This window comes from Fukomys damarensis, unplaced genomic scaffold (assembly GCF_012274545.1).
Source record: "Fukomys damarensis isolate Sample0158 unplaced genomic scaffold, DMR_v1.0_HiC HiC_scaffold_18, whole genome shotgun sequence".
NCBI lineage: Eukaryota > Metazoa > Chordata > Mammalia > Rodentia > Bathyergidae > Fukomys > Fukomys damarensis.
Window position 1 is genome coordinate 13,279,485 of NW_022900930.1, and position 24,182 is coordinate 13,303,666.

Here is a 24,182-nt window from a genome sequence, read left to right on the forward strand (position 1 = left end):
GCTAGACCCCGGGCCAGGCCGGTCGCGGGTGGCCTCGGGGCCTCGCTGCAACTTCTCGGCCCGAGCTCCACGCGCCCTCAGTCAGTCGTGGGCCCCCCACCCGCTTCCTTTCATTCTCAGGCTCGGAAATAGGCCAGGGGGCGGGGTGGAAGCTACACCTGGTGCAGCCCTGGTTTCTGAGGCAAAAGAGCTTTTCTTCCCAGCCCTGGGAAGGCATTTTAACCATAGGCTGCTCAGATCTTCCCGTCCCGATACCGTACGGAAAGCGCCGGCGACCTGGGCACTGACAGCACTGCCGAGACCAGGTGAGAAGCATCTTTTCGGCCCGGTTCTGCTGGCTCTGTGCCCGCAGGGTGGGACGGGGCGCGACAGGTCGCCCCGGTGAGTGCCTGCGCCTCCTTGGCCGCTCCAGTCACGTTAGGGGGCCCTGTACCTCGCAAACTTAGACAAGACCAGAGCAGGCGACCTTGCGGTGCCTGAAGGGCTTGGAGATGGGCTTCACATCCGGGGGCAGAGGGATCGGTCAGAGCCCAGGGCCGAGGGGTTGTATCCAGTGGCGTAAAGGTGAAAGTGAATTTGTGTTTTCTTCGAGTGTTCATGTCTCTCTGTAGAAACTACTACTTGGGAACTGATTTTTAACTAGCGGGAGGCAGCAAGCTAACTTGAAGCAACGAAGTTTTCAAAACAGAGGATGAAAATGCTGTTTCTAAGGGCTGTCAGAACAGGACGGTGAGATTATTGTAATATTATTTGCCGTGTGAGTCTTTTTATGTGACGGGTTCTTCGTGACAAAAGATACAAGCGTATCATAGTTTCTGTAGAAAGGATCCGGCTGCAGACAGCGATGGGCAAACCTTTGCATTAGTTGGTGTGGACGAATTAAAATGGACATTGGATATTTTGTGAGGGGAAAGAACTAGAATGTACCTATATGTTGGATTAAAATTATTAGTAATCATACAGGTAACAATTGACATTTAACTTTGTTTCAGTAGCTAAAAGTACTGTTATATAAGTGATTCATTAGCAAGTCGAATTTTTAACCTTCCTGGCCAAAGAATAGTTAATATTTTTTGAAGTTTAACTAATGCAGAGCTGTAGGTTTTTCTGTCCTTGATGCCTGGATGAAAATGCAGTGTAAACAGCTTTAATGCATGACCTAGAGATGCTCGGAGGGGAGAGTGGCTCTCTGGTTCCTTTGATGGTAGGTGACTTGTTTAAAGGAGACCTTGACAGGTTGGAAAGTATCTCTTCACCAAGGAAACTGCCCCGAGATGCTCTGCATTTGCTCAGGTTTGAAAAGGGAACTCTTTATAGACATTTTTCCTAACTCAAAACAAATTGTATTTTTAGAAAGATTCAATTTTATAGTGCGTTCTTTGGAAGTAATTTGCCCTTCTCTGGGTGTATTTTAACAGAACTAAAGCACCAAGGTAGTTTGGAGGTTTTAATAGAATTTTGCTTAACAGTAGAGTGGTGACATTGAATATGCTTGGCCTGTGTAGTTCATTAATTCTGCCTTAGGGGGGGTGGGTGAATCTCACGTCTCTATTTGTTTAAGTGTATTTCCTAAAGCCAAACCTTTTGGGGGATTAAAAGGACTGTAAAGAAGAGGTGTTAATCAGACTTTACCTGTAGCATTTCTGAGAGGTGGATATGTGAATACTTCAGAGCATTTTACTTGAAAGAACAAAGGATTAATCTTCGAAATCAAAGCACGTCATAGTGAAGGCTCTGTCATTGCTTTGAAGAAGACATAAGACAGACATACTTAGCGATACACAGGAGAGACATCCGAAAGAAACATGTAACCAAATCCTTGTGTTTACTGTATGTTGATGTGCTGACTTTGTTTTACAATGGGAACCGAGTGAAAAACTCATTGCAGCTAGCCTGTGATATAATGGGTTGTTAAATTAGGCTGTGAGCACTGGGTCTGTGCAATCTCACGTTTTTACTCATAGATAAATTAGGAAGTACTCTGAAAAGAGTGGCAAGGAGTATTCATTTAACGAGAATTCAAAGACAGACCAAAGGAGCTAAATACTCAGCCTGATTCTGGCAGATTTTAGTTCTTGGTAAGGCTGAAAGAATAGTGATTTGAAATGCCCAATTGAGTGTCCTGTGGCTTTTGTGATTCTCTTCACTTCATGGCATAAGAGGGGACAGTACATAAAACTCTTAGCTAAGAGGTGTTCTGAAGGGTTAGTCTCACTCACATTTGGGGTACATTTTTCTCGTCCAGAGAAACTTCAGTCATTCCGGGAAGGCGTGTTGAACAGGGTAAGCTGGAGGGTTCCAGCTAGGTGCTGTGTCTCCAAATGTGAAGTGGAGATAATGGTACTTGCTCAGGTCTTGTGAGGAGGGAACTAAATAATGGGTGTAAAATGCTGAGTCTGCTGTTGGCAATTGTGAGCAGTCATAAAGAGCGGTTACACCAGGAAGTAGAAGCGCGTTAACGTACTGTCATCCCAGCAGGCTGCAGAGGGGCAGGTGCATAATTGCCTCTCGAATTGAATGTTCGAGTAAGTGGGTCATTCCTTATCCTGTAGTAATCAGAGTTCCTTGGGCACTTGAAGCTGGCGCTGTCACGCTTGCCTCTCCTCCACCGTGGACAGGCCTTTGGCTATGTAAGTTAAAGATGATTTTGTGATTATTTTTGGAGACGGGGAGGTAGATAGTAGAGGGAGGGAGAAGCTAGCCAACTGGAATTCTGAAACAGATTTTAAACATTTGCTTACCTTACTGTTGCTCATGTTTGTAAAAGTATATTCCTGGATAATGTGATAGCAATTCCTGGAGTTAGACAAGGTGGAGAATATCCTTCATTGTTTAGAAATGGAGTACAGTATTTGGACCTTGGGGAGGAAGCAGCAGCTTTTCAGTGTCTCATCATTTCCAAGGCAGCTGTGGCATTAAAAGCCATAAAAACAGACTCGACCCTTTTTCTTGCAGAATTCATGTCTGCTGGTAATGAGTAGGTAAACCTGTAATTTAACCTGTGTTAAGTTGTACAGGAAAAACGTCAAGGTCTGTGTGTGAACTCCAAAATTCATGTTGAAATTTGGTCCCCAAAGGCATATGTTAATGATATTTGGAGGCGGGGTGAGTTCGGTTGAATGAGTTCGCGTGAGCCTCATAATGGCATTAATAGCTTTATGAGAAGAAGAGAGGCCCAGCTTAGCAGGCTTGCCCTGTCTTGCCCAGTGATGCCATACATCTCCGCAGAACTAACTCTACAGTGTGCTCCTAGCAACAAGTCCCTCATCAGATGCTGACTGGCAGATACTGGCATGGTGTTCTAGACTTCTCAGCCTCAGAAGTGTGGGTTAAATAAATGTCGGTTCCTTATACATCATCTGCTCTGTAGCATTCAGTTTTAGCAAGTGCAAGTGGACGAAGGCAGAAACAGGGAAATTGACTTGCAAAAGGGAGGAGGTCAGGAATGCTGCTGGAGGAAGTGAAGGGAGGGAGAGCATTTAATGCAGAATGAAGTCTGTGTTTGTGTGTGTGTGTGTGTGTGTGTGTGTGTGTGTGTGTGTGTGTGTGTGTGTGTGTTTAGGGGAAGACAGTGGAGAGGACAGGTGTCTTTGCAGAAGAAACAACGCTATGTAACTGAGGCCGGAGCCATAGGCTTAGAAAGTGGGATTTATTTTTCTTTTCTCATCCATAAAGTTTATAGTGAAAGTAGAACCCTTTTTGGGTTTAAATGTCTTACCTTAGGCTTTTTTTTTTTTTTTTACAGAAAATTGAAGTATAAGAAGGAAATTACATTCTTAACTTGGTTGATCAGAAACTAAGCCAGTATTTATCATAAATGAATAATTTGTCAGCACTTTGTATTAATTGTCTGTCTTGAAAACCATATGGGGCTGGTGGTGTAGCACAGTGGTAGAACATGTACTTAGCATGTTGGACTAATTTAATTTCCTTTTTAAAATCTAGTAGATATTTGTTTAAAATTCATGTTATATGTATATTTCCAGCTTTCACACGTACATACACACACATCCAGGTGGAGTGGACAAGAGTTGTGAGGACTGATTTGCCTCCTGTTTTCCATGGGGAAAGCTCCTAGGCTCTGTTTGGGAAGCCCCGGCCCAGCCCTATGATGCTGAGACACTGGTTCGCAGAGCAGTCATAGAAAGCAGTCTCGCCATTGGTGCTCTGCACTTTCAAGGTCTGTCAGGGACTTGGTGTGTGATCCTCTTCCCTGTGTGAATGTTGTTACTTTTTGTTTTTCTCTGTTTCCTTTTCTTTTTTTGTTCCTTCTCCGGGGATCTACCTGATTGTTCCTCATTTGTCCACATTTCTCCTCACACCCAGTCCCTAAACGGTTATTAGTCCGATTTGATTAGTCCTGGATGTCTGGTTTGCAACCTTCTTGTTCCTCATTGCGTCACCGTGGATGTCAGATGGACACAACCTTTTCTCCTTTCACGGTTCTCCCAAGGCTTTCCAGGTCATCTTGATGTACTGAATGTTCAAATTTCTCTCTTCTATTTCTTATATCAATCAGGTTGCTGATCAGGGAAACTTTCTGGGCTACTTTAAGCAGAACAGGACTAAGTGTGGCAGTGAAGTACTTTCAAGATGTTTGGAAGGAGAGATTGCTCCTTAAAAAGAGGAGAGGATATTGGCTGAGTCTCGTTTGATGACTCCCAGGCTGAATTGGCTCTAGGGTTGCTGCCCCCACAGCTACAGGGTGGTAACTGGGACTCAAGCCATCACCGGAGCTACTGACATCAAGAACACACTGTTTGGCTGTGCTCCAGTGATCAGAGGAGCTACTCCAAAATACCTCTCCACTCCAGGAAGCTCATGCCTGAATACTACTACCAACAACAAAAGCAAGCTAACAAACAATGTCATCCTTGGATACCTCCTCTCCCTCTTTCCTTAATTACCACCCACCTCCCTCTTTTTCCAGTTCATCTCACTGATAGTACCTAATCTGTGCCCAGAACTCTAGCTCAGGAGACCCTGGGAAATGTTTATGGGCTTATAATCCCAGAGATAGATGAATGTGCAATTGAAGGACCTAGAAGTTAATGTTGACTGACAAGCCAGCATGTCTAGCACATATCTAAAAATACAGTTCACCAGAGGCTTAGCTAGAATATTTAATTCAAAGAAGATTGAGATAGACTTTGGATGATATGTTGTAAAAATGAAGGATCTAGCTGCTAACCAATTACTCTTTGAAACAGTTGGATATTATAGGGTTCACAGTTGAAACTACCAGAAAATGCAGTAAGCAAATAAATAAAAGAAGCCGAGCACCTGTCTCTGCTTGTCTGAATGTAAGACTATCCCTTGGATTTGGGTTAGTAATCAAAGTAAAATAGTAGGAAAATTATTTTTGAAATGGTTCTGCCAATCGTTTTCTCAGGTACCTTGCCTATTTCATGAGCCACAGGACAAAGTAGTAAAAGAGTCCTATCAGCAGTGGCAGCCCCTGATTGGCTGGTTCACTCATGAAATGAATTATCTATATGCATGCATTTTTGCTGAATCTTTCTTTTCTCTGTATCTTTTACAGTGCTCTTTGTAGAGATTACAAACATAGAAATTATGTGCTTATCAGAGATTAAGATAAGAATATGCTTGAATTTACTCCCATCACTTATTTCATACCCTGGTACTTGTCTGATTCGTTTTTTGCAAACCTCTCAAATAGATATGATGAGATTTCTTCTGTTCCTAAGTAATAAATTACCAGTGTATTGCACTCAGAAATTACATTAGAAGCTCTAGGAATAGTCTTGATTATTAAATAAAATCATCATGTATTTGCCTCTGATATCTGGAGTTATAAAATGAGAGAATAGCTTAAACAAATGGAGTAACTCAATGTACTTATCAGTCCACTGCATTTATTTTCTTAAAAACACTTTAATACCCCCAAAATAAGAAAGAACCATTTACCTATTGTCTATGGTAAAAGCTGAAAACATTTAAATGAAGTATTACAAATGCTGTATAGTACATTTTCACTATAATCCTTTAGGGCCAGCGGTGACACCACTCACTTAGCCACATTATCCCAAGCAACCAAAAGGGAGCATGTCAAAATAAAATAGTGTTCTTGTTCTGTAAATGTAGCTTCATGTTCATTATTCTAGACCCCCAATGAGCTGTGTGGGTGTGGGTGTGGGGGGTGGCGAGGGAAGGAGGGAGAGAGAGAATCATCTTTCCATGTTATAGTAACATATCAATGACCTCCCTGGTTTTAGCTTCTCTTCCTTACCCCAGTTTTTCTCTTTCGTTCATATTTGAACAAACATTGGAGGCAAACCTTTGACTTTCTCTCCCTCTGGATTATAAGGATGATGAATTATTTTTTATTCTCCAGACACCTGAAGCTTAATTGAAAATGGAGTTTTCTAAGTAGATTATAAAGGAAAATGACATCTCTTCTTAGATCACAGATGCACTAAATGGAAGGGGAAAGCGAATCGAAAAAGCATGTGTGGGTTTTTACATATTTTGAGAAGCAAAATCCAAGAACCTAGAAATGTCAACATCATTGAATGATTTGTTTATTCACTGATTCAGGAAGTGGGTATTAAGAGCCTATTTTGTGCCGTGACGGGTGCTGGGTGCTAAAGACACGTGGCTCTGCCCGAGAGGCTGATGGTCTGTGGGCTGAGAGCAATAAAGGGTTACGATGGTATGGTGCTCCTGTCGCACATATGGAGAGCAGTGCTTCCTCAAAAAGTGACCTGTTCTGTCATGGTGAGGTGAAAGATGGAGCTAATTAAAACAAACATCTTTGTGACCTTGAAGGATATTTGCTGATGTTTTTACCAACAGTGTAAAGGTAACTGACTTGAGTAAATACAGAATAGTTTATCTGGTGTGAAAAGCTCAAAGTGTAAATACGGTTCAAATGGTATAATTGAGAGTGTGAAATAGGAAGAAAATGGCTAAAGGGGAAGTGGGAAGGGGAGGGGAAAGGAAATAAGGGAAGAGAAACAATATGAGAAAAGGAAAACTGGAAACAAAGTCTTTGTAAACAGGGAAAGGTGAAGGGGGTGAAGGGAGGGCAGGGGTATGGGAAAAAATGAGAACCAAGACCTGTCATGTAAAGGTACAAGATCCCAATGATCAGTGTAACTATCTTGTTTGCTTTTAAAGTACCAATAAACTTAACGGGGGGGTAACTGAGATGCAAAAATAGCAGCTGCTTACAACCCTGTCTTTCTTCTTCTTTTAACCCACAGAAATGAAAGTAAGTGAGCTTGTTAACAGTTAGATGACTTTTAGTGTTCAAAGAAATAATATATCTGTAAGGAAAAAGTACTGTTTTTGGTACCATAATAAATGTTCACATAATAATCAGAAATCATTAAAAATATTTCAAGCCCTGTAACATTTTGGTGGACATCAAATTTATAACTAAAGAAATTCAAGACCATGCATATACCATCAGAATAACACATTTGCAAAGATGGCAGTGCAGTGATTTATGCAATTATGAAAAAGGTCTAAAATGACCTTGTAACTTGTTTCTTAAACCAAGACACCTTTGAGAGTGAGTGAAGGGAACACTGTTAATGACTGTCCTGGAAAAGAAGCATAAATTAAGATTGTCTCAGGAAAACTTGAGTGACCAGGATTTATGGTCACCCAAGAAGACTAAGGTACTAGTTGTATAGCATGATTGCTGTCAGCTTGTATCTGGATGTTTCCTCAAAGCTTCATGTGCTTCTAGGTGGGGCTTTTCAGAGCTGGCTGGATCTAGAGTGTTCAATACTGGGATTAAGGGTGTGTGGTATTAAAGTAGTCCACTGATTTTAATTATCTTAATTCTGCATGTGGATAATAGAATCTCCACCCTGGGTGTGGGTGGCATTGATCAATAGGCTTATAGCCTTGATAGCATTTAAACAGAGGGGAGAAGGCCGGCTTGCTGCCACCATTTGCTCCTTGCTCTCTTGTGCTTACTGCACCATGGACTGTTTGTCCTCTGTGGTGCCCCTCTGCCAAACCACCCTGCTTGGGAACCCATTGACTATGAACTGAAACCTCTACAAAGTGTGAGCTGAAATAAGCATCTCCTCTTTAACTTGTAGATCCCAGATAGTTTGTCTGCATAACTAGAAATGTAAGACGAGGGCCAGGGATTTAGCTCAGTGGCCCCGTGCCTGCCTCAGAAAGTACAAGGTCCTGAGTTCAATCCCCATAACCAAAAAAGAAAGAGAGAAAAATTAAAGACAGATGGGAGACAAAGGGAAAGGGAGGTTTACTGCATGTTGCTTTCTGCCTGCTCTGTGTGGACTGTTTATCCTCTGCCAAGCCCTGCTGCCATGCTGTCCTCTCTGAGCCAGCCAACTATGAACTGAAGCGTCTATAAATTGGGAGCTCACACGAACCTTTTCTCCTTTAACTTTAGGTGTTGGGTGTTTTGTCTCAGCAGTGAGAAAGTAGTTAAGACAGTTGCATTGTCCTCAATATTGGTTTTTGAAAATGTGATAAAATGTGCAGAGCATTAACATCACTGTTGTTATTTTCAAAAATGTGATAAAATATCTAATGCAATCACTTTTAAGGTACAGCTCAGTGGCACAAAATTTGCTCACAGTGTTTTACCATCATCACTCTCCACTTTCAGAGTTTTTCGTCTCCTTAAAGTAGAACTGCAGACCCATTAAATAATGACTCCCCATTCCTCCCTTCAGCCCCCAGCAACTACTATTCTCCCTGCTGTTTTCATGAGTTTGACTATTCCAGCAAACTTATGTAAGTGAATTCATACAGTATTTGTCTAATTATGACTATCATATCTCAGCATATTTTCAAAGTTCATCCATTGTGTAGCATGTATTGGAATTTCACCCCTTCATAAGGCTGAATAATATTCCGTTAAATGAGCAAATATATACCATATTTTCTATGATTACCATATTCATTCATCTGTACTTGGGTACTTGAGGTGTTTCCATCTTTTGCCCATCATACCTAATCTTCCATGAACTTGGATATACAAAAGTCTCTTGAAGTCGCGGCTTTCAAATTTTATTAGGCATATACACACAGTGTTGAATCTATACGAAGAAATTAAAAATGGAGGAAAAAGAACATTATCTTCCTCTACAAAATTTTCTGGTCATGCTTCTTCAGTGAAGTACTGTTTCAGACTACTGAGTGTCCAGCTCTGCCTTTGAGTAACTTATCAGGAAAAGTTGTTGCAGATAATCTAAAGAAATCACCTGCTGCAAAAAGCCACCCAATTTCTCACATTTCATCCCCACACAGAGAAGAAGCTAGTCTTTCTGTCACAATTGCCATGATGCAGTGACCACAGATGCTGATAGGGGAAAAGGGCTGGCATCCAAATACCAGATTGTGAGTCAAGACAGTGGCCTCCAGAAGCACAGAAAAACAAACGAACATGAGAACAGCATGAGGTGGAGCACAAGAATGCTCCGTGTGATCAAGAACATCTTTGCAACACATGGGACCATGCATTCCTAGGAGACAAGGAACAGAAGCAACTCCTAAGAAGCTGAGTTATAAGCTTAGATGACAGAAGATAGGATCCAACTGAAGATAGCCTTTCCAGCTGAAGAGAAAAAAACTACTTCTTGCTGTGGAAATAGGTATCGGAATGCTGATGTCATGCGTATTGGTGCTGGTCTCAGCTTATGGAGTAGAGGCATTAAAATGTAAACCTTGTGAATAATTCCATTCCCACTGGGGAATTATACTCCTGGAAAGTGACGTTGACATGTCTGAAATAAATTGAGAATCGCCTCATTTATGTGCGTTGCTTCCCTTCCTTTACCTCTCCGCAGTAATGTTGGCACCCGGTGGGGTCACACAAGAAGAAACTCATTCATCTGTAAAAACAGCCTTAAAGGAAACTGATACACTTTCCACCATTAGTAATAACTGAACTTCAGAAAATACATTTACAGAAGTCTGACAATCAGACATGGTGGGTGGGAGCCAGATATTAAGGAGCTTTCAGAAAGGAGAACCTGAAGTGAGTGTCTTACAGCTGCCTACGATGAAGTGTTCTTAGGTCTGCTCTCACTGGACCATACCGATATCATTGAAGCCTGAAAAGTTAATAGGCGAATCCACACAAAAACCTGTTTATGAGTGTTTGAAGCAGCTTTATGCATAACTACTGACAACTGTAAGAAACAAAATGTCCTTCAGTAGGTGGATGGGTGAACAAATTCTGACATATCCATATAGGAAACTATTATTCAGTGATAAAGAAAATGATTTAGCAAGCTACAAAAAGACATGGAGGAACCTTAAATGCATACTGCCAAGCAAAGAAACCTGGTTTTACTCTGTGACATTCTAGAAAGGAAACACTACAGAGATAGTAAGAGAACAAGTAGTTGACAGTGGGTTGGGTGCAAGGGGGGAAGATGAGTAGGTAGAGCACAGGGAATTGGTGGGGCAAGAAGACCATTCCATATGAGACTATGAGAGTAGACATATGACATTATTCATTTGGCAAAAGTTAGAACTGTATGTTCCCAGTAGTGAATCCTTACATAGACTCCAGAGTTTGGATGATACTAATGAATCAATATTGGTTCATCAGCTGTAACCAAAGTACCAAACCAATGGGGAATTTTAATTTAGATAAATGATAAAATGTTTTATAAAAATTAAAATATTCCAGTGATCTAGAGTAGAAGACGTAGAAGTGTTAATTAATGTCAGGGGTCCAAGCAATGACAAGTAAGTAGTAAGGAACATGACTCCAAGTCATGGGCATTAATAGTTGTTGCTCTATTCCCATCAGCTACTCTGCACCATAAGTGCAGAAATTTCACTCAGGCTTTTAGCAGGTGAGGAGGATGCACTGTTAGTTTGGTCAGCAAAATACTTCCTTGCCATCTAGTTTTGTGTTAGTTAAATGCTTGGATCATAGCCTACAGAATCCATCAACAGACAGACCTAAAACAAGAAAAATATGCTACTCTGGGGCTCCAAGGCCATCCATCACTATGTCCCTCCTACCTTCTATTGTTAAGTTTTCCTACTGCAGGATTGGACTCTCCACACCACTGCAGGATTGGATTTTCCACAACACTTTCCTCTGCAGGAAGCTTTTGATGTTTTGCATCAAGTTGGCAGAAATATGGATCTAGTGCTTCTTGTTTTTCTACAAAAGATTAATGTGGTTTCTACACAAGCATGGGAAGGGACTCATTCAGATGCTATTTCCTTAAAATGGCTATCAGGATACTACTGTAAGTTTGAAGTATAAGTAGAAACCCGTGAATAAAATGAGGAGCTACATGTTTTTAAAGATTGTTTTCAGACAAAGTAATTTATGATCTCTTGTCTGATAGTTTGTCTATTCTACTTGTTAAAATCCCAGCTTTTTGAAATTTACTGGAAGGACAGGCACAGTGGATATTTTTATTTTCATTAAGAAGATTATCCAGGCATGAAACGGATGGTTTTATGTGTGGTATAATAGGTTAGAATAAAAGTGAATCTTTAAAACGCAGAAAGTCCTAGCGATACCACTGCTGGTCTGCTGGAAAACAGAGCAGCTTCATGCTATTGTTGGTTCTGTGTTGTAGGTAAAGCACAGTTTCCCACGCATTTATCAAGGTAATATACTTTTAACCACATAGCTTTGGGTTTTGAGGTATTCCTATTGCTCTATATATTATGATTCATCCATTAAAACAGAAAAATGAAGACAATAATTTTTTAAATGGAGCAAATCTATGTTTTGTTTACTTTGGGGATTTTTATTAAAGGTAAATAATAATCACTAAAACTTTCATGTAGGTTACTGCATCTTTATGTAACATATATTTTATCTAAGAGTATGTTTGAGCAGCTCCTTTTTTCTGTTTATTGAAACTACAATTCAGGATGACACGGGAGGTTTATGAGTCTGTGCAATCAGTACATGTGGATTCCAGTTGTGTTAGTTACTTTTCTCTCGTTGCTGAGACAAAATACCGGCACCCAAAGTTAAAAGGGAAGGGGTTGATTTGGCTTACAGTCTGTAGAGGTTTCAGTCCATAATCAGCCGACTCCAAGGCAGGGATGACAGACAGGCCTGGCAGAGCAGAAACAACATGGCGCTCACAGGGCAGCAAAGGTAACAAGGTAGTTAATCAGCGGTAGTTTCTGCCCCTTTTATCTTATTCACACTACTAGGATTAGGGCGGTGCCCAACTAATCGCTTCCACGGAGTGGTTCAGTAATCACAGGCCCTTAACCCCAGCATCACACATTCCAGATTCAGCTACCTCTGAAAAAGAAAGTCCCACCCCCTCTTCAGGAGGCTCTAGGGACATGCAGACTCCAACCCTAGAACCAGTCCTTGGTCCTTAAGAAGCTGATTACATCCTTTTCTACTTGGTTGACTTGTGGGTATTTCCACATGACATCAGCTTTGTTTTTATATCCATCTGCCTGTTTTTGATACTTGTTTTTGTATACATTAGCTGTGGCACTTCTCAGTTGTTAACAGTTTAGTCAACTGTGAGTATTTTGATGAACAAAATAGAATGTTGGGCTTCTATTTTATACAATATTTGGTCAAAAAAGATCAAGTCATATTACTGTCATATTATTTGTTATTTCAAAGCCAACTTTCAAAAATGCTATATTTCATAACTTTAAAAAATTTACATTTACCCTCATCAGGATTGGGGTGTCCATACAGTTGATGGCATATCCTCAGTTTTCTTGGCAATAAATGAAATGAGTTTGTGTATGACAAAGCAGATGGCTTCTTGGCTTTCATGAAATGTTGTGCATCAATTTAAGAAATATTTCCATCCTGTCTAAGGCAGTTCAAGTGACTGCTTTGTCTTATTTATTTTTTAATTTAAAACTAGATCTCAGTATTCCTGATAATTTATATTTTATTTTTAAAATATAAAATATAACCCTTTGAGGGTTCAAAATGGTATTAGTTGTTTTACCTTTGAAAAGTTGTGTATACTTGGTACACAAGCTTAGCTCTGAAGTTACGAATACAGTCATAAGATGAAGTGTAAAAACTGAAAAAAATTAAACTTTCCAAAACAGAATGGTTATTCTGGGCACAAACTTAATAATTCCTGCTGGTAGGAGAAGTACAATTTGCTACTACAGGAAAGCTTAAAATGTCAAACACATTCTTATAAAATACAATGGAAGCTGCCCGCAAATGAGACCATTCTTTCACCTGGCTGATTTCCTACTTCTGTGCGGCCTTCATAATTGTGGTACTTACTCAGAATTGAAAGCTTTGCAGGGTGATGTAAACATTCAAACCATACCACTGCATCCATTTTCAGGTACTGAGTAGGTGTGAGTTACTGCAGATTGTGGGTCAGACTGAAAGATCTCAGCTATTGAGGGGTTCAGGATTTATAAGAGAGAACAAACACGGTAAAGAACACAGAACTGGAATGATGTCAAGTGTCTAGAAAACAAAATGCTAGGTATCAGAGGACCAGTACTCAAGGAACCAGAGGTCACAGATGCAGATGTAGCTGACCTTCCCCGGTATCTCAGTCCCAGTCGAGAAATAAAGTACCCTGTGAGTGGTCACTACAGATGTCACCAAGTTCCTTTATGCAAAGCCAATCCCTTTGGTGATGTGAGAGTGTTTGTCTTTATATTTTAGATAGGGTTACAACAGCTGTAGTTGCCATCTTTCTTTAAAAACTGAAACAGATTAAATGCAGCAAATTTTGAAATATAGAAGCTTATGGGAGACAGGCACACAGAATGAGAAGGGACAGCTTGTAGAAAGGTAAGACAGAGGAAGGACAAAGGTAAGTCAAGGTATAGTTGTCCCTTTGTGGGTTCGGCATCCATGAATTTCATCAACCAGCAACCGAAAATATTTGAGAAGAGTGTACTGAACACATACATACTTCTTTCCCTGTTGTTAGTCCCTAAACGGTATAGCGTAACAACTACTTACATGCCATTTACATTTCATTAGGTATTATGAGTGATCTAGCTTCCATGAAATGTTGTCTTTTAATTTACACAGAAGTTATACGGGAGGATATGCATATATTAAATACAAATATTCTATTTTATATAAGGGACATGAGCATCCATGTATTTTAGTATCCATGAGAATGGGAGAGTTTCCTAGAACTGAACCCCTGTAGATAACAAGGCATGACTGTGAACAAACAAGGTCGTAAGCCATTTATTGTAGATGCAGAGTCTTTGATAGCCCCAGAAAGCATCGTTACTCTGTAATTCTTTGTCATAATTAACCCCTGTGTTACTAATAAAAAGCAATTCTACTTAGAGTGAAATTAAGTAGTATATTTTACAAAGATCTTCATGAAAACGGTTAAAATACATAATACCTTGGTACAGAAAAGGATCAATCCCAGCCATTTCTGTTGTTAAATATTATGACAGAGCTTTTAGTTAATCGACCTAAGTTCAAGTTCTGTACCTGTTTATTTAGCCTGGGACTTCTCAGACTAATGAGGCATATCATGCACACTCATACCATCTGATGTAGAAACAAGATCCTGGGTGTGATGGTTAAGCTTGATTGTGTCAACTTGATTAGACTTGGCTTCCCTGGAGGCATTGGGGGAACACACTTCTAGGTGTGTCTGAGTGGACGGGGGGGGGTACAACCTTGTGATCTGCATTTGGTCCCTCTCCCTTTACTTCCCAGCCACCATGAACTAAGCAGCCTTGCTTTGTCACAGCCTTCTGTAATGATGTTCCTGAGTTGCAGCCAATTGTGGACTGAATCCCCTGAAGCCATGAGACAGATTAAGCCTGTCCTTTAAATTGGGGATGTCAGCTATTGTGTCCCAGCAATGCGAAAACTGACTAATGTAGAAAATCAGTACCAAAGAAGTTGTTGGTCTACCTGGCCCCATGGTTCAGAAGCCTTTGGAACTGGTTTGTCAAAGGAGTATGGAAAGATTTGGTGGTGCAAGCTAGAAAAGTCCTAACATGCTGTATGTAAGCAGAGCCTATTTGGGAATTCTAGTTGGAGCTCAGAAAACCAGAATTGCTGATAGAAATTCAGACAGCAAAGGCCAGGCTCAGGAATAAGGACTTTATTGGCAGTTGGGCTAGAGTTCGTGTGTATGACACACTGGCAAAAAATTAATCTACATTTTCCTCATGTCATGGAACTGCAAGAGTCTGAGACTCAGGGTGATGAAATAAATCTGGTGGGTGAAATTTCAAGGCAGCTCAGTATTCATCCTGTGGCATGGACATTGCTGGCTGCTTTTTGTCAGATTTATAGTGATTATCAGGGGCAAAAAGCAGAACAGAGAAAAATTTAAAAACTTAGATTCTAGCCAAAAGCAACCATGTGTAAAGGTGGGGCCAAAGAAAGTGTGATTGCTGAAAAGGTAACTCCATTAGTAAGATGCCAAGTGCTTTGAACCAGAACAAAAAGAAGGATCCCTTGAGAACAAGCATAATTCAGAACAGCTAAATATTGAAAGCAAACTATATGTCCATCAACAGATGAATGGATAAAGAAAACATGGTATTTATATGTAGTAGAGTACTACTTGCATAAAAAAGATAAACTTGTAGGAAAATGGATGCACCTTGAGAGCATAATATTAAGTGAAATTAAATCAGACGCATAAGCTTAAGTATCATATGGTTTCTCCTACATGACAAACTCAAAAGTATCAATCAAGAGAAACATGACAAAATAGGTTCTAGGAAATGAGATCTTTCTCAAATGGGAATGGATCAAGAGATGGGGAAAGGAGGCAAGGGGGTAAAAAAGGAAGTAAGATGTGTTGCGTACATGCACTAGCTCTGCACAAGGAGTGTAATCATTATGTCCTGAAGACATGTACTAGTAAAACATGAAATTGCCTTCCGTCTCTGTGGCAAATTAAAACCATATTTATTTTTTAAAAAATCAGCAAGAGCCCACCCATCCCAAACTCAAGGGTGCCAATGTATGAACCTATTTCTTTATAGTTCTTGTTAAGTTTTTTTAAAATCATTTTTTAATTTTTCGATTTGGTGTTTGTTTTTAATACAAGATATTTACAATGGTTTTGGAGAAGTGGTGCATGTAGATAACATATTAATCATTCTAAATCCCCTTTTCTCCCCTCTCCACATTCTTCTCCCTCCCTCCCTTGAGTCCCCTCCCCTACTCCAAACAGTCTGCCTTCATTTTGCTCTTTAATTTATCATGTGATATGTAACCTTATATGACTGACTTATTTCACTTAGCATGGCTTCAAGATCATCTATTTTCCTACAAATGACTCAAATTTACCCTTCCTTACGGTGGCGTACAAGTCTGTCATGCGTATGCACTACATTTGCTTCACACATTGGTCCATTGATGGGTACCTAGGGTCATTCCAGAGCATGGCTGTTTTAGGCCCAGGTGGTTCAATATCATTACAGATACCAACTGTTGATATTCCAGAGGTATAAGTAATAAAACAACTGTAGTATGAAAATAAGTTTATTGGCAGCACAGAAAAGACTGAATTGAGAAGCATTTATGTTTTGTGTTCAGACACTGCCTCACTCTGGAATATAGAGCATTTGTTTTCTTTCTGAAATCCAACATTATTATTCAAAGATAACCCGATATACTCTGAAGTCTTGGATCAGTTCAGTGCTAATGGGTTGGGCAAAACAGAAGTAAAAAGTTACTGCAGGTTTTACGAACTTGGATTCCATAATGAGTAGATAGTGGTACAGCTGGCCCTTAACCTTGGGACCTTGGGAAATTTCTGTTCTGAATTAACTCTTTCTTCACTCTATGCCAAAAGTGAAATCCTTAGACCCACTAAATTTGCATGGATGATGATGATGGTGATTTTTTTCACCCAAATACACTTCTTGTATTGAAATTGAGGTGAAAAGAATGACATTTCTATTAGCATTTGACCCACTCAGGTTCTCTCCATTTAGATAATTTTAAACTTTTCTCCGTTAATGTACTAGAACCAAATGAGTCCTTTGTAATCAAAGAGGCTCTTTAAAAATAGCAAAGCGTCCTAATTTTTCAACTTTTCTTCTTAAGTAGTCTCTTCCCTAGAAGATTAATGACCACTGATCCACTTAGAATGCCAGAGAAATGCTGAATATATTTTTAGAATGTTATATTTATATGAAGCGGTGATTGTCCTTTGTGAAAGTGATTAATTTGGAGTAAGTTTGACAAGTAGATTAGCTTTATTATAAGTTTAATTTTGCCCTTGTCATTGCACAGCCTAACGTATTTTACAATTCAGTGCTTTAAAAAAAAGCAACAGTATGCACTATTTCTATTTTAAATGAGATAATACTCAAATAATAAGACATCTGTATCAAGAGACTGTGACATTCTGCAGCACTATGTGAACACCCAGGGACATTATGGCCTGTTTGATGAAGATGAGTTCAGGAAGGAAACAGAATTGGAAGACCTTGCTAGTTTCTGTTCCTTTAATCCACAAAGCCTCAGGCTTTCCCTTTGCCCAAAATATCTATAAAGGAAGAATTTCTCTCTCATAAGCAAAATTTATCCAGTGACACATACTTTAGTAATTTCTAGGTTACTTGTCATAAAGAACTACATGACTTTGAATTAATTAAAGCATCTCCTTGCTTTTCATCTGAGTCTTGAATTTTTGTAGAATGCCAATAGATTAGGAGGAATCTTTTTTTTTCTCATTGAGTTTATTGGTACATTTTAGGTATACAGTACAGTTACATTCATCATTGGGGTCTTGTACCTTTACATGACAGGTCTTGGTTCTCATTTTTCCCCTTATCTCTGCCCTCCCTTCACCCCCTCCTCCCTTCCCTATTTACAAATACTTTATTTCCATGTTTTCATTTTCTCATATTTTTTCTTTTCCCTTATTTCCTTTCCCCTACCCTTCCCACTTCCCCTACAGATTTAGTCCTTTTCTTCCTATTTCACATTGTCTATTATATCATTTGGATATTATGTACTATTATAGTTCTTCACACGAGAGAAACTATTTGTTTTTTCTCTCTCTCTCTCTCTCTCTTTTTTTTTTTTTGTTGGTTTTTTGACACACGGTCTCACTATATAATTGAGACTGACCTGGAACTCACTATAGAGCCCAGGCTGGTCTCGAACTCACAGCAATCCTCCTGCCTCAGCCTCCCGAGTGCTGGTATTACAGGCTTGCGCCCCCACACCCAGCTTAATATCTCAGTCTTTATGGCTGAGTAGTATTCCATTTTATAGGAAAACCACATCTTCTTTATCCAGTCTCCAACTGATGGGCAAATGGGCTGTTTCCAAGTTTTAGCTATTACAAACTGTGCCGCTATAAATATAGGTGCGCATATATCACTGTGATGTGATTCTTTTAATTCTTTTGGAAAGATACCCAGCAGAGGAATGGCTGGGTCAAATGGAACCTCCAGTCCAAGCTCTTTGAGGTATCTCCATATTGATTTCCATAGTGGTTGCACCAGTCTGCACCCCCACCAACAAATCGGCTTCTGTTAGCAGTGTTTCTAGGTGTGAATTGGTGTTGATGTGAACTCCATGGTCAGCCCCCTGCCATGGGTACAGTCCCTAGGGTAAAACCCAGAAAGACAGCCTAAGAGGCAGATAGCCCAGAAAGTTATATCCTATGCTGTTCCCTGAAGGCATTGGGTGTGTGTATTTCTAGTTTAACAGCTATGGTTTACTAGAAGAGATAGCATACAACCATACTATTTGTTGACTACCCTGGCCTAACCTAACTAGCATCACAGACAGACAGCACATCCGCAGGATGGCATTTCAGAGCTCACATGAGCAAGCTTGCTCTTACTTCCATCAATCCTCTCTGGGCATTCTGGGAGATTGATTCCAGGATCCTCTAGGTTACCCAAGCCCAGAGCTCCTTAAAGAAAACCTCAGGATATTTGCATATGAGCTACCTGTTCTCTTGTAGACTTCAGTCCTCTCTGGGTTACTTGTAATAACTAATAAAATGTAAATACTGTGCAGTTAATTGTTATATAATATTCTTTGGGAAACAATAGCCAAAGAAAGTCTGTATGTGCTCCGGACAAGTGCAGTCCACGCCTGCAAATATTTTCAATCCCTGGTTGGTAGGATCTTTGGACGCTTCTGTTAACAAAGTTATGGGAACGCAAAATGAATTTTCTCAAACTTCTGTAGACACCGTTACTGAACAGGTCCGTGTGTTCTTCACTGTCCTTGAAGTTTTGATTCTGGGATTTTTTTTATTTTTTTGGGAAGCCTGCATTTTCTCTGTTCTCTATTTCTAAAGGAAGATCTGGCCAGTATTTATTTATTTAGCAATCCTATAGATCAAACTCAGGGCCTCTCCCATGCAAGACAAGTACCGAGCTCTATCCCCGGCCCTTGCTCTGATTTTATATTGTAGTATATTTTCCATCCCAACGTGCCAGTACACAGAGAAAACTTACAACAGCTACATCCCTCTTCTCATGGTGCCATGATTTCAGTTGACAGTCTGAGCGTGGGCCCAGCCTCTCTCAGTGAGTGTGTCTCGTCATTCAGTTCTCTGGGCTGTCTCACCCGTGTACACCTCAGAGGAAGGTGAGCTGGTGCCCTGATCTGGTCTTTTTTTTTTTTTAATGTTGTGATGTATTCCAATGTATTTGATAGCTAGTGCCACTGTCAGTATTAACACTATTCCACAGGTTAGGTCCTTCAGATATCCAGACAAGTTTAAAATATCTGACTATATAGAAAATTGTAATTTCATTTGGAAATGGAAATTAATATTGCCACCAAAGCTTCTTATTAGATAGCTTACTTAGAACGGTTAGTCACAGCACACTTTCCCAGCTTTGTGGTCTGTACAGAGCAATAGATTTGGGAGCCATGATAGAAAGAAATTCCTCACTCTGGGAGGCTTAAGCAGGAGGATTGCTAGCTCGTGCTCAGCCTGGGGAATGTGGGAAGTTAGTGAGAAATTGTCTCAAAATAATAACTAAATAAATAAGTGAATGTGTGCTGAGGATGCAGAAGAAGAAATTTCTCTTTGCTTATTGGCTTCCAGGATTTGAAAGTTCTTATAATCTAAAGAGCATTTCGGCATGAAAAATCCTAAGCCTATAGAAAAAGCATGGGTACTTGCAAAATTAGCTATCCTTTATCTCTAAGAAGAGGTAACAGATCCGAAAGAAGCTTCATGCAAGCAGGTAGATCACATCGCCAGGAAGTCACAGTGTGGGCTTGCAACCTAGATGTTTTCCTAATACTGTGCTTTTGTAGCATAGTAAAATACTTGAGTTCTGTTTTTGAAATTTTGTGAGTTTTAATATAACATATCGGTGCTTCAATTTTCAAATTGTGTGGTAGCTGGATTTTAAATGAATTTAAGTGGATTGGATTTTAAAGCATGTGATATATCATCCAGTATTTAGTTCAGATAAAAATGTTAATTGAATAAACGTATCATGGAAAACATGCCCTCATGCATGAGAAAAATATAGAAAATCACCCAGTTACAACAATTAGTAAACAAGAGAATGGTGGAAAAAGCAAGGAAATTATATGTTCAAAGATTTTGGAGAAAGATATTTTTCAAAGGTAGCTCTCCCTTAGACATTTATAAGGGATAACTTTTATCAGTATAGTTTTATAATGAAAATTCTTGTTTTAAAAATATTTTATTATCATATTTTAAAATAAATATTTCTTGTTTACTTATCCAATGAATGTGCCTGGGAGCTGCTCTAGGCCAGGCTGTGTTCAGAGTGCTGGGTATATGCATCTTAGCGAACCAGTGAAACATCTGGCTTTGTGATATTAACAAACAAAGTGTGAGACACAGGAAATAAAGAACCCTCTTGTTTTCTTTACTTTGCACAGTACTGTTAGTCTGTTTGGGAAAACAGAAACTATACTAGTTATGTTAGCAGAGAGGATTATCGTAAGGGATTGTCTCAACAGATAGTAGAGTACTGGGAGTTCAAAGAAGGGAGAAGTGAGGAGGTAGCAAGAGAAACTGCAGGAAGCAGCTCTCAGCCTGGGTCAAGGGAACAAAACACAGAACCTGGACCCAGAACCTGAAGGCCTGGAGGAGGTCCAGGCTCTGGGAGCTCAGTGGAGCCACATAGAGTTAGGATGAGGATATCTGAGGGGCTTGTGTACTTCCACAGCTCAGAGGGTTTTTAAGGGACTCGAATACCTCTCTGGGGAAGGTCATCATATGACTGCCGTGGTGTCTCTCAGGAGTACAGATAGGCTGGTTCTGGGAGAGGAAGACACTGGAAGCCAATGGGCTGTCACTGGAGCAAAAGCTACTGTGGGGAAGACGTATTGCTGGGCAACTGCAGCAGGGACCGGAAGTCTCCAGAAGGGAGAGGGTCCCCTGCAGACCCACCTGGCAAAGAAGACGTGTTGTTCGTGGAGCTCCCACCCTCAGGACACAAAGCAGCATGTAGGAGGGAGAATGTGGAGAGGAGAGATGGTCACTTGACAGCGAGCGCGGTCTCAAACACATTGGTTGGCAATCGTTCCTGTGTTCTGAAGCTGGTTTCTCTATCACATAGGCGGGACTTGCTGAAGAAATGCCTGAATTTCTATTGTATTGTGGTAAAACATACATAACATAAAATTTACCATTTTAACTCTTTCAAATACACAATTCACCATTCATTTCCCAAACATTTTCATCTTCCCAGAGAAAAACGCCATACCTGTTAAACATTAACTCCCCACCACCCTTCTCCACTATCCTTTGAAATCCCCATTCTACTTTTCTTTCTCCATGAAACTGACTGTTGTAGGAACCTCGTATAAGTGGAATCATACAGTATGTATTCTTTTGTGACGGGCCTTAGCATGATGTCTTCTAGGTTCATCCGTGAGGAAGCAGTGACAGGACAGAATAGCGTGGAATCTGGTTTCGTGGCCCTTAGTGCAATACCCACGTTGAAGGTCCCGGACACTGGGGAGAGGATGCATTCATGAGGGAGGTTAGCATGCAGTGAGTGGACCTTCCCTGGGAGAACGGAGATGTTTCTCCTATCCTCAAGCTAAGGGCAGGGGCTTTCGGAGGGCCCCATCAGAAGCTCCATGTGCGCCCCCTGCAGTTAAGAAGGCAGGGATCTTTAGTAATGGTTATTCCTGAAAAATCCCAAAGGCCAGTAGAATCAACTATGGCAGTGAAGGTGGGGTTGTTTCTGAGGCAGTTTCACTGAAGATGACTTGAAGATGGGTGTTTCCCTTAGAACAGACTTGGGCCACGCAAGACAGGTGGCATCAGCCGAGACACGTGGGCGGATGCACAGATCCCCGGTGATAAATGCTGCAGGTGTACACCAGGATAACCAGCTGCTGGGGAACTGTCATAAACAGCTTCCCTGTATCAGGAGACTGCAGGTGAGACGTCTCTGGCTGTGAGGTTCGGCAGAGAGCTTGTGGGACTTTCCACGAGGACATAAAGTGCTCCGTGAGATAGAGAGCAACCTTCAGTTAGCATCATGTTCAGGATCACAGATGTGAGCCCATGCAGCCCCACTCAGAAAGGATATTCCTTATGTCCTGGCCTCTCCTTGCCCCTCCCCTAAACCCCTGCAGCCCTGGAAAGGTGGGAGCCAGGGATGAGGGGGGCAAACAAGAAGAGAAACCACTGCCCTCTTCAAGGTTCCAAAAGGGGAATAAAATTTGGAGCCTGGTTTTATCTTTGATTTCCAACAGAGCATGTTTTGTGAGCCCCACTCAGAAAGGATATTCCTTATGTCCTGGCCTCTCCTTGCCCCTCCCCTAAACCCCTGCAGCCCTGGAAAGGTGGGAGCCAGGGATGAGGGGGGCAAACAAGAAGAGACCCCACTGCCCTCTTCAAGGTTCCAAAAGGGGAATAAAATTTGGAGCCTGGTTTTATCTTTGATTTCCAACAGAGCATGTTTTGTGAGTAAAAAAATTTGGAGAACATTTCTTTTAATCTTTATATTCTCTATTTTTTTTTTTTTTTTTGGTATTGGGGATCAAAGTTGGGACCTTGAGCTTGCAAGCAGGTAGCAGGAGCCACTGAGCTAAATCCCTGGCCCTGTTTTTTATTTGAAAGTTAATGAAAAGGAGCAGCAAAAGAAGGAACCCTACAGAATAGGCTTCCAGAGTCATAAAGTCCTCTACAAATTCTTCTCATCTGACAATACAGGCAGCTTTGCAAATGAAGGTTCCTAGTTGTAGTAAATGCTGTGGGAAAACAGGCAGTGAGGAATTTCAGTCTGAGCTGCTGCCTGACCTACGGTGAAGGTGTGGGGTTGGTGGAAAGAGAAACCTTGGAAGCCACAGCATTCCTAGTAGTACAAAAGCAGTTTACTCTCTTCGTACAAAGGGGGAATGTGTTAAAACAGCAGCCAGTAAAGTTTCATTCCTTTCCTATTTTTTCCTCTGGCCACCCAGTGAGCTGGATTAAGGGCAGCCCTGGGATTGACAGGTATTTTGTGATCACACAGCAGTTCATAAACCTAAACTTGTCAGTCAGATCAGAGGAAAGCAAGTAGACAGAGACAGCCTTTTAAAAGAACTGTTCCTAAGAGGAAGGAGTGAAACTGGCCTGTGATCTGTGATCATGCACGAAGTGAGTGAGAGAGGGAAGCATATCTTTATACGGAGGGCCGAGATCCAACAGTGAGGGAGAAATTAATGATTGAGTGGAGAGGGAGAATTACACGAAGGAGGATTTTATTGTCAAAAAAAGCATCAGACTCAGTGTACAGTTGGTGAGGTGGCTTTAGAGGATAGTACTGACAGTGCATCCTCATGCTTCTGGCAACAGGAAGAGGAAGAGGATGTGAAAACAGATCCAAATAAATTGCTATGGGCCAGAGAGATCAGAGCATTCCCTCTTGAGCAATGCACTCGTTATAGGTGTCGTGTATTTGTTGATAAATAGATGCCAGGTGATTGTTGAACACATGTAGACCTCAGAAAAAATTTAGGACTTTTCATTTGCCTCTTTCTTCTAAAAGTAGTGGACCAGGAACAAATGCTTAAATCGACGCTTGTAGTTACCAGTTGCCAGTTATCTACCAGTACCGTATATGCCAGATATAGTGCTAGATATTGTAGATGAGGAATGTCAAGTATGATTATTGCCCAAGAAGAGTTGAAAGTGAAGTTAGGGGGGAAATGTAGACATGTTAATATAATTTTTTTTTCAGTTCTACTTGAGACGTAGAAACTGACTCTTTTTTTTTTTTTTTTTTTTTTTTTTTTTTTTTTTTTTTTTTTCATTTTTTGA

General features: G+C 40.6%; 1 protein-coding gene across 1 annotated transcript in view; it reads left to right on the forward strand.

The window, feature by feature from the left end:
• LOC117286791 overlaps positions 1–24,182 on the forward strand; it is a 50,828-nt gene that overhangs the window by 14,088 nt on the left and 12,558 nt on the right. Inside the window, exon 4 of the mRNA XM_033765583.1 lies at positions 6–305. Within this exon, the coding sequence (XP_033621474.1) occupies positions 6–305 (300 nt within the window). The remainder of the gene's footprint in view (positions 1–5; positions 306–24,182) is intronic.